This window comes from Lithobates pipiens, unplaced genomic scaffold (genome assembly GCF_037356315.1).
Source record: "Lithobates pipiens isolate NorthernLeopardFrog02 unplaced genomic scaffold, aLitPip1_a1.2 Scaffold_25, whole genome shotgun sequence".
NCBI classification, from domain to species: domain Eukaryota; kingdom Metazoa; phylum Chordata; class Amphibia; order Anura; family Ranidae; genus Lithobates; species Lithobates pipiens.
The window spans coordinates 239,733,580-239,744,699 of record NW_027507787.1 but is presented as its reverse complement, the minus strand read 5'-3'; the positions used below and the strand labels follow the sequence as shown (position 1 = coordinate 239,744,699).

The 11,120-nt window shown below is 44.8% G+C and overlaps 1 protein-coding gene across 1 annotated transcript in view; it reads right to left on the bottom strand.

Annotated features, from left to right (window-relative positions):
- PYROXD2 (pyridine nucleotide-disulphide oxidoreductase domain 2) overlaps window positions 1-8,176 on the bottom strand; it is a 168,423-nt gene extending 160,247 nt beyond the window's left edge. The window contains exon 1 of the mRNA XM_077455708.1: window positions 7,955-8,176. Coding sequence (XP_077311834.1) covers window positions 7,955-8,069 — 115 coding nt within the window. The 5' untranslated portion in view covers window positions 8,070-8,176. The remainder of the gene's footprint in view (window positions 1-7,954) is intronic.
- Window positions 8,177-11,120: the final 2,944 nt, after the last annotated feature.

Below are 11,120 nucleotides of genomic sequence, written 5' to 3'. Positions count from 1 at the left end.
TCAGGACTGATTGCCTCCACCCTCAGATGATGTCAATACGACGAAACGCGTCAGGGTGGTAGTACACGTGAGCAGCATAGAGTAACTGACAGGAGGGAGGAAAAGACGCACAGCTAAAACCGTGAGCTATTATATGGCGACAACCTGTAGCGGCTGATGCTAATATATCTCCCTGCACCAGACTATCGTAAAGAACTATGCATGTAGAGTGAACCAATGTCTTTAACCACTTGGGATCCGCGCTATTGCAAAATGACGGCAATAGCGCGGACCCACATTTTCGGGACTACGTCTATTGACGTAGTCCCGGTTACGAGCGGCCTGCGCGCCCCCTGAGGGGCGCGCGCGGCGCGCTTTGTGATCGGCGAGTCCGTGAGACTCGCCTGATCACCGATCCGTGTAAGGGGTCGATCCCGACCCCTTATCACGTGATCAGCTGTCAGCCAATGACAGCTGATCATGTGATAAAACGGAGCCGGTAATCGGCTAGTATTCCTCCTCGCGCTGACAGCGCGAGGAGAAAAAAAAAAAGCCTATCGCCGGCGGCCGTGTTCGGGACATCAGTCCCGATCACGGCCAGCAATTTAAACGGACACCTGCCCCCTGCCAGTGCCCACCTGCCACCCGCAGTGCCATCCTGAAATAAAGTAAGTGCCCCCCTGTCAGTGCCACCCAGCAGTGCCCATAGTGCCCACAGTGCCACCCAGCAGTGCCCACAGTGCCACCCAGCAGTGCCCACAGTGCCACCCACAGTGCCACCCAGCAGTGCCACCCACAGTGCCACCCAAAATCTGCCTCAAAGGTGCTGCACCCCAGTGCCGCCCATCAGTGCCCAGCAGTGCCGCCCATCAGTGCCCAGCAGTGCCGCCCATCAGTGCCCAGCAGTGCCACCTATCAGAGCCACCTATCAGTGCCACCTATCAGTGCCCATCAGTCCCATCTATCTGTGGTACCTATCAGTGCCCATCCGTGCCACCCATCCGTGCCACTTATCCGTGCCACCCATCCGTGCCATCTTATCTGTGCCCATCTTTGCCCATCAGTGCCGCCTTATCTGTGCCCATCGGTGCCGCCTTATCTGTGCCTATTAGTGCCGCCTTAACTATGCCTATCAGTGCCCACCAGTGCAGCCCATCAGTGCCCACCAATGCAGCCCATCAGTGCCCACCAATGCAGCCCATCAGTGCCCACCAATGCAGCCTATCAGTGCCGCCTAATCAGCGCACTTCAATGAAGGAGAAAAATGACCCGTTTGCAAAATTTTATAACAAACTATTAAAACATGATTTTTTTTTTTTTTTTTGCATCTTTTTTTGTTTGTTTAGCAAAAAATAAAACTCCGAGCTGTAACTAAATACCACCAAAAGAAAGCTCTATTTGTGGGGAAAAAATGATAAAAATTTCATTTGGGTACAGTGTTGTATGACCGCGTAATTGTCACTCAAAGTGCATCAGCGCTGAAAGCTGAAAATTGGTCTGGGACTGAGGGGGGTTTAAGTGCCCAGTAAGCAAGTGGTTAAAGGATTGTTTTTTGTGAGTGCAATATTTTTCATTTAAATAAATTGTGTTTTTACGAGACAGTATTACGCTATGTGTGTTTTCCGCAATTGCTTTTTTCCGAGATCTCGAATTACCTGGTGCTCATGAAGCGGATGAGATCCAGCCGATGAGGAGTGATATCTGAAAGCTCGTGTAACCAGGCAGATCTGGTAAGAATAAAACTAAAGGGGGTCGCTTCATGCTTGGGATTACCCCCCAGCAAATTTGGGAACATTGCACTGCATTGCTGGAAGTCTAAATCCAGTTAAGGAAGGATTGCATTGTATACCCCCTATGATCTGTGACAGAAAACTTTGTTTCAGTTTTGCTTCCTATGCTTCCTATGGACTGTAATAGATAACTTTGTTTCAGTTTTTTTTTCTCACTGAAACTATCTTAAGCATTTAGCATAAACTGGACATACGGATAGTTATTATGGACAATAACAATTTTGTATGATCAATTTTTGGAGTATATACATATGTTTTCCGTAGAATAAGAGTTTGCACCAGAACAATTTTTCTTCTATAGAGTAATATGCGCTGTTTTTTCTATGGGTGAATTGATTTATTCATTTACCTCGTAGATGTTTTTTTGTAGTTTCTGTACTACTTTTGGCAACTTCGCTGTGCGATTTCTATGGACATCACTGCAGGAAATCGGCACAGATGTCTCTGAAATGCTCAAACACACATGCACGCGCTGTTCAATCACAAATTGAAGCATAGTAAACACAGTTTGCTATGCTTCAATTAGGATTGAACACCAGTGAGTGTCTTCACAGTGTTCATTTAGAAAAGGAAGGGGCTGGTAAATGAGATATTAATTAGCCCCCTTCTCCATCCTAAAACATCCCCTATAGCAGCTGGGGAGGAGAGGAGAGGAGGGAAGCCAGCAGCAATGAGGTGGGGGGCATGCAACATGGGGGGGGGCAGGCAGAAGGGGAAATCAGCACTGTACAGAGTTACCAGGGTGTGCCAAGGCACACCTGGCACACCCCCTGCACACGCCTACCTTCACTTACCTCCACTGTGTAGCTCGTTTTGCATAGAGTAGCCCCAAACATCCTCTTCTGGGGTACCTCGGCGGCTCTCATGGCCCCTCCCTGCATCAGATAACCCCCTTGGAGAAGCGTTCTCCCGGGGGGGAGGGGTTATCTTGCGGTCGTGCACCCGAGTCCAGCATTTGCGTCCACAGACACGAATGCCACACTCGGCCCCGCCCCCGAGTCATTGGATTTGATTGACAGCCGCGAGAGCTGCGCTGCTATCAATCTATCCAATCAAGAGCCGGGACCCCGCGGAGAGAGGGACAGCTCATCTCCGCCAAAGAAATGACGGGGCTCGGGTTGGGGGGGGGGGGGGGGCGGGGGTGACGAAGGCTTTACAACCCCTTTAAACGCTTCCCGACCGCTGCACGGCGATGTAGGTCGTTAGAATGGCATGGACAGGCAAATGGGCGTACAGGTACGTCCCTTTAAAATTGGCGCCGTGCCATCGCGGGACCCCCGTGAGTCCGACTGCGGGTCCCACGTACTCGAGGATACACGCGACCGTCTCACGGGGAGGGAGAACGGGGAGACGCTGTCTACATTGGCATCTCCCCTTTCTGCCTAGCAACAAGTGACACTGATCTCTGCTCCCTGTGATTGGAGCAGAGATCAGTGATCTGTAAATCACAGCCACGCCCCCCCCCCCCCCACAGTTAGAAACACGCCCCTAGGACACACATAACCCCTGCGCTGCCACCTCCTGGTTAACCCCTTCACTGCCAGTGTCATTTATACAGGAATCCGTGCATTTGTATAGCACTGATTGCTGTATAAATGCCAATGGTCCCAAAAATGTGTAAAAAATGTCCGATGTGTCCGCCATGTCGCAGTCACAATAAAAATCACTGATCGCCGCCATTACTAGTAAAAAAAAATTATTAATAAAAATGCCATAAAACTATCCCCTATTTTGTAAACGCTATAACTTTTGCGCCAACCAATCAATAATCGCTTATTGCTTTTTTTTTTTTTTAACCAAAAATATGTAGAAGAATACGTATCGGCCTAAACTGAGGGAAAAAAATTGTTTTTTTTACATATTTTTGTGGGATATTTATTATAGCAAAAAGTAAAAAATAATGCGTTTTTTTTTTTCAAAATTGTCGCTCTTTTTTTGTTTATAGCGCAAAAATAATAATAATAAAAATGCAATAAATCTATCCCCTATTTTGTAGATGCCATAACTTTTGCGCAAACCATTCAAGATACGCTTATTGCGTTTTGTTTTTTTTTAACCAAAAATATGTCGCAGTCCCGCTAAAAATCACTGATTACTAGTAAAAAAAAATAATAATAATAAAAATGCCATAAATTTATCCCCTATTTTGTAGATGCTATAACTTTTGTGCAAACCAATCAATATACACTTATTGCAATTTTTTTTTTTTTAACCAAAAATATATAGAAGAATACATATCGGCTTAAACTGAGGAAAAAAATAGTTTTTTCCTATATTATTGGGGGATATTTATTATAGCAACAAGTAAAAAAGAATGCGTTTTTTTTTCCAAATTGTCGCTTTGTAGATGTTATAACTTTTGCGCAAACCAATCAATATACACTTATTGCGTTTTTTTTTTTTTTAAACCAAAAATATGTTGCATTCCCCCAAAACATCACTGATTACTAGTAAAAAAAAAAATAATAATAATAAAAATGCCATAAATCTATATCCTATTTTGTAGACGCTATAAATTTTGCGCAAACCAATCAATTTACGCTTATTGTGATTTTTTTTTTTTTAACCAAACATATGTGGAAGAATACATTTTGTACTAAACTGATAGACATTTTTTTATTAATTTTTTTGGGGATATTTATTATAGCAAAATGTAAAAAATGTTTTTGTTTTTTTCTAAATTGTCTTTTTTTTTTTTATAGCGCAAAAAAAAAAAAAAACGCAAAGGTGATCAAATAACCACCAAAAGAGAGCTCTATTTGTGGGGTAAAAAAAGGACGTTTTTGTTTGGGTGCAGCGTCGCACGACCACGCAATTGTCAGTTAAAGCGACGCAGTGCCGTATTGCAAAAAAAATTGATAAAAAATGGCCTGGTCATTAAGAGGACAAATCCTTCCGGTCCTTAAGTGGTTAATGCCCATTCTTTTGTCATTAGTGATTTATGGAGTGCTCATATATTGTACAGAGACAGGATTTACCGGGACTAGAGCAACGTTACCATGTGCACAAATACATGAAATGATAGAAAATCAATCAATATTAAGGAATATTGCAGATCTCACACTACATCCTCATCGCTTTCTAATGCTAAAAAATCCTTCTCCATGAATAATCCGCACTTGCTGTGACAAAGTCATCCTGACAACAAAGTGTAAAGGATTCCAGGAGTTCCATGAGCCGCAAACCACCCCCACCTCCCGATTCGTTTCGCACCAGAACCTGCGAACGGACCGAAAATTTGCTCAAACTTTAGAACCCCATTAAAGTCTATGGGACTCGAACCTTTGGAAATCAAAAGTGCTAATTTGAAAGGCTAATATGCAAGTTGTTGTCCTAAAAAGGGTTTGGGGGCCCGGCTCCTGCCCCAGGGGACATGGATCAATGCAAAAAAAAAGTTTTAAAAACTGATGTTTTTAAAAGAAGCACTGATTTTAATTACGCTTAAAGTGAAAAAAAAAGTGAAATATTCCTTTAAATATTGTGCCTGGGGGGTGTCTGTAGTATGCCTGTAAAGTGGCGCATGTTTCCCGTGTTTAGAACAGTCCCTGCACAAAATGACATTCCTAAAGGAATAAAAGTAATTTAAAAATGCTTGCGGTTTTAATGTAATGTCTGGTCCCGGCAATACGGATGAAAATCATTGAGAAAAATGGCATGGGCACCCCCCCTACCCATTACCAGCCCCTTTGGGTCTTGTACGGATATTAAGGGGAACCTCGCACCCAAATTAAAAAAAAGGAAAGACGTGGGGCCCCCAGGCCCTATATACTCAGAACAGCAGTATACAGGCAGTGCAAACAAAACAGGGACTGTTTGTTGTTAAGTAGAATCTGTTTGTAATTTTGAAGTGGTACATTTTTAAAGTGTAGCTCCAGTCAAAAAAATAATAATTTTTAAGCTTTTTGGAAAACATAGGGAAGGGTTATCACCCCTGTAACTCCTCAGGAGGGCATGGTGGGGCTAGGGAAGGAGTGACTGATGCCATTGAGACGAGGGAAGAGGCTGCTTTGGCAGCTGCTTTTCCAGACAAAGTACCCTGAGCCTGGGTGAGAGAGGATGAGGAGGATGAGGACGGCTTGGTCATCCACTCTACCAAGTCTTGTTGCTGCTCAACGCGGCCAGCTGTCGAAAAAAAAAGGACAAGTGTGTCCCATGGCCACGTGCTGATGAGGATGCACCGTGTCCACAACCAGCACTGTTGCCTCTAGACACAGAGCCTGCTTGCCATCTTTTATTGGCTCGTGACTGTCTGCCTCTCCTTGTTGGCCTTCCAGACATACTAATGGCCTGCAGGGAGATGTAGCTGCACAAAGCTGGGACGTATGTACTGATATACTGCAGCTAGCAGAATCAACTGCCTGACGCCTGTAGTATTATTAGTATAAGAACACCAGCAATTGGAGTAGCTTTAGGTGCACACTGTGCAGATGACACAATACACCAATTGTTAGCCCCTGTACACACGGTCGGAGATTTCCACAACCAAATCCGTCGGATTTTGCCCGTCGGATTTTGTCCGTCGGATCTTGTCCGTCGGATCTTGTCCGAAACACGGTACACACGGTCGGACAAAATTGGTGAAAAATCCGATCTTTCAGAACGTGATGACGTAATTTCGTTACAATGGGACTACGTTCAGGCTAGTAGCCAATAGCTTTGATGTAGGAATTTGATCTGAGCATGCGTGGCACTTGGTCCGATCAAAATTCTCTACACATGATCGGAGTATGTCCGATCGGACCAGTTGGTCGGGAAATATTTCCAACATGTTGGAAAATTGGGTCCGACGGAATCAATCCGATGCATACCACACACAGTCGGATTATCCGATGACATGGTCCGATAGGACACATTCTGACGGATTCTCCGACCGTGTGTACAAGGGCTAATTACTGCAGCTGCCTGCATGTGGTATAGGATCAGAAGAACACCAGCAATTGGGGTAGCTTTATGTGCACACTGTGCAGAGTACACAGTACACCAACTGTAATTACTGCAGCTGCCTACCTGTGGTATAGGATCAGAAGAACACCAGAAATTGGGGTAGATTTAGGTGCACACTGTGCAGATGACACAATACACCAACTGTAATTGCTAAAGCTGCCTGCGGATAGGATCAGCAGAACACCAGCAATTGGGGTAGCTTTAGGTGCACACTATGCAGATGACACAATACACTAACTATAATTACTGCAGCTGCCTGCCTGCGGTATAAGATCAGAAGAACACCAGCAATTGGGGTAGCTTTAGGTGCACAATGTGCAGAGTACACAGTACACCAACTGTAATTACTGCAGCTGCCTGCCGTATGGGATCAGAAGAACAACAGCAATTGGGGTAGCTTTAGGTGCCCACTGTGCAGATGACACAATACACCAACTGTAATTACTTCAGCTGCCTGCCTGTGGTATAGGATCAGAAGAACACCAGCAATGGGGTAGATTTAGGTGCACACTGTGCAGATGACACAGTACACCAACTGTAATTGCTAGAGCTGCCTGTGGATAGGTTCAGCAGAACACCAGCAATTGGGGTAGCTTTAAGTGAACACTGTGCAAAGGACACAGTACACAGGAACGAATCTAGCTAAACTGAATACAGTGTGTGTGTGTGTGTGTGTATATACATATATATATATATATATATACACACACACACAAAACACCTAGGATGTGTGTATATATATATATATATATATATATATATACACACACAATACACTGACTGCAGCTAACTGACTAGCCTCCTGCCTGCTCTATCTAATGCAAATGAAATGAAATCACACTGTCTCTCTGTCTAGCTGTCTCCGCTGCCGCAACAAACTACACAAGGCCGCCACGCAGGCGGCCTTATATAGTGTGGGACGTGTACTAAACCCCCTGAGCCATAATTGGCCAAAGCCACCCTGGCTTTGGCCAATTACGGCTCGCTAGACAGACGGCACTGTGATTGGCCAAGCATGCGGATCATATTGCATGCTTGGCCAATCATCAGCCAGCAATGCGATGCCGCAGTGAATTATGGGCCGTGACGCGCCACTCGAATTTGGCGCGAACGGCCCATAATGTTCGGGAAATTCACTGAACAGACGATGTTTGAGTTCGACTCGAACACGAAGCTCATCCCTACTCTCTACACACAAATCTAGGAGAGGAGATCTAGAAACATTCCACAAACATTCTTACCTCCTCCAATGATCACAGCATCATATTTCAGCTTCAGCTGTCCTGTGATTTTGGAGTAAGCTCTTGGGCCGAAGTATTGGGTTTGCTTCATACATTGCATGCCCACACCGGTCATCTTCACACAAGGAAATGTGCAGCGTAACCAGACGACTTCCCTTCTGCTCCGACTGGGAAGTGGACTTTGTTATTAACCAGATATGTTCCTGTAGTAGAGTTTATGGCAGAGAGTCCGTCCTGTCCAGGAGTCAGGACATGTAATCATTACATAAGCAGAAATACCTTGTTGAAAGCTGGCTAAGTGAGACTTAGGAATTTGTACCCCATCCCGGGTAGATTCTTGGAAAAGCTTGAGTCGAAAAAAGAAAAATAGGAAACTATTAATCCTGTGAATAGATTTCTACTGCCAAACTGGTAGAGATCCAAAAACAAAGAGAGCAGAGGAAAGGGATTTTTGTTAGCATATTGAATCACATGTCATTCTCAAACATTGACATTATTTAAAGCGGTTCTTCACCCTAAAGGGGAAGTTCCGCTAATCTGATCCCTCCCCCCCTCCGGTGCCACAATCGGCACCTTTCAGGGGGGAGGGGGGTGCAGTTACCTGGATAATCCAGGTAACTGCACCCATTTCCGGCCAGACTGCCGCAGACCCCCGCAGACGCCCCGCACCCCCCCCCCCCCCCCCCCCGTTGTGTTCTGGGAAACACACAATTCCCAGAGACACAGCGGGGGACCATAAGAGACACGCAGCGCGACTCGCGCATGTGCAGTAGGGAACCGGGCAGTCACGCTTCACTTCCCGATTCCCTGACAGAGGATGGCGGCGGTGGCAGCAGCGAGACGAGCGATCGCTCGTCATCTGCTGCCGACATCGCTGGACCCTGGGACAGGTAAGTGTGATTTTATGAAAAAGGCAGCAGCTGCAATATTAGTAGCTGCTGGCTTTTAATATTTTTTTTTTTTTTAGGTGCAGCTCCTCTTTAACTATATTTTTGACAGTTGTACTAAAAACTAAACAAAAAAAACAAAAAAAACAAAAAACTAAGAGAACCAAAAAAATGGCAAAACAAAATGTATTTTTAATTACCAGGTTGTGTCTCAGTAAAGTCAAATAAATATAATGACACATAATAAGCAGCAACAGAAACAATTTTAGTTACTTAGTAAATCATAATTGATGCGAGATGCTCTCGTACCACAATACAAGTAGTAGGCACCTTGCCAGAGAGGAGTAATTATATCACTTGCAACTGGGGCCAGGGCCGGTGCTACCACTAGGCAAACTAGGCAGCCGCCTAGGGCGCACTGCTGCCTAGGGCGCCCAGCCACTGGTGTTCCTACTCTCTTCTCTCTGCAGCAAGCTAATAAGTCTCAGCATCAGCAGGCAGCCACTCCATTCGCACATAGTGACAGAAGCGTAGAGCTGGGGGAGGACTGTGTCTGCTTCCTAACTCCCGAATGAATAGAAGTAAGCAAACATTCGTTGATGGGCACTGGCAGGCTGCATTGATGGGTGCTGATGGGCTGCGTTTGATGGGTGCTTCATTAAAAAGGTGGGGTATACGTGGGCAGGGCAAAGGGGGTTGGGTCAGGAGTGAAGCCAAGGGAGGGTGGCGCGGCCAAATGATTTTTCGCCTAGGGTGTCAAAAATGCTTGCACCAGCCCTGACTGGGGCTCTTTCTCCAAGTGGGGGGATTTCTATAAGTGGGAGCACTTCTGATTCTGCACTTATTAACTGATTATCTGACTGTCTCATCTGAGAATCTCTTCTCTCACCCTACAGGTATGTGCTAACTGAACCATCTCCACCCAAAATCTGAAACACTGCTATCTGCTTTTCATGTGTGTCTTTAACCACTTAACGACCAGCGCACGCCGATGTATGTCCTATTTTTGAAGAGGGACATCTTGGTAACGGCACCATCTCTTCAGGCGCTGGTCGTCTGTACGATAACGGTCTCCACGGCGGATTCGCTGCGAGACTATCAGCGGCAGGAGAGGTGCCACCCCCCCCTCCCGCCGCCCTCCCGCACCTTCCGCCGCTTACTGGAGCCGTCGGTAGCGGCAGAGGCGATCGGGTCCTTTTGCTAGCTGGGTATGGAGACGAGTGAGGCTAAGATGGCCCCCCCACTCATCTCTATACCATAGGAGGGCGGAAGCGACGTCAAAACGTCACTTCCGCCCATACCTCTTAAAGGTATATTTTTTTTTAAATGTCATTTTTTTCTTTTTTTCTTTTTTTTTTTGTTGTTGCATTTTAGTCCAAATATGAGATGTGAGGACTTTTTGACCCCCTAGATCTCATATTTAAGAGGGCCGGTCATGATTTTTTCTATTACAAGGGATGTTTAATATGTAATGTAATAGGAATAAAAGTGATCAATTTTTTTTTTTTAAACACTGTAAAAATAAATAAAATCAATTAAAATAAATAAGAAAAAAAAAGGTTTTTAAAAACACCCCGTCACGACGAGCTCGCGCACAGAAGCGAGCACATACCTGAGTAGCGCCCACATATGAAAACGGTGGTCAAGCCACACATGTGAGGTATCGCCGCCATCGGTGGAGTAGAGCAATAATTCTAGCCCTAGACCTCCTCTGTAACGCAAAAAATGCAACCTGTAGAATTTTTTAAATGTCGCTTATGGAGATTTTTGAGGCTAAAAGTTTGATGCCATTCCACGAGCGGGCGCAATTTTGAAGCGTGACATGTTGGGTATAAATTTACTCGGCGTACCATTATCTTTCACAATATAAAAAAAAATTGGGCTAATTTTACTGTTGTCTTTTTTTTATTTTATTAAAAAAAGTGCATATTTTTCCAAAAAAAGTGCGCTTTTAAGACCGCTGCGCAAATACGGTGTGAAAAAAAGTATTTCAATGACCACCATTTTATTCTCTAGGGTGTTAGAAAAAAAAATATATAAAATGTTTGGGGGTTCTAAGTAATTTTCTAGCAAAAAAAAAAAACTGTTGTAAACACCAAATCTGAAAAAGAGGCCTGGTCCTTAAGTGGTTAAAAATGCTGGTATGTGCTAACTGAACCATCTCCACCCAAAATCTGAAACCCTGCTATCTGCTTTTCATGTGTGTCTTTAAAAATGTTGTTTTTGCTCAACAGTCTGTAGCCCTGTCCACATTACAATGCTTTATCTCCCTTGTCTTA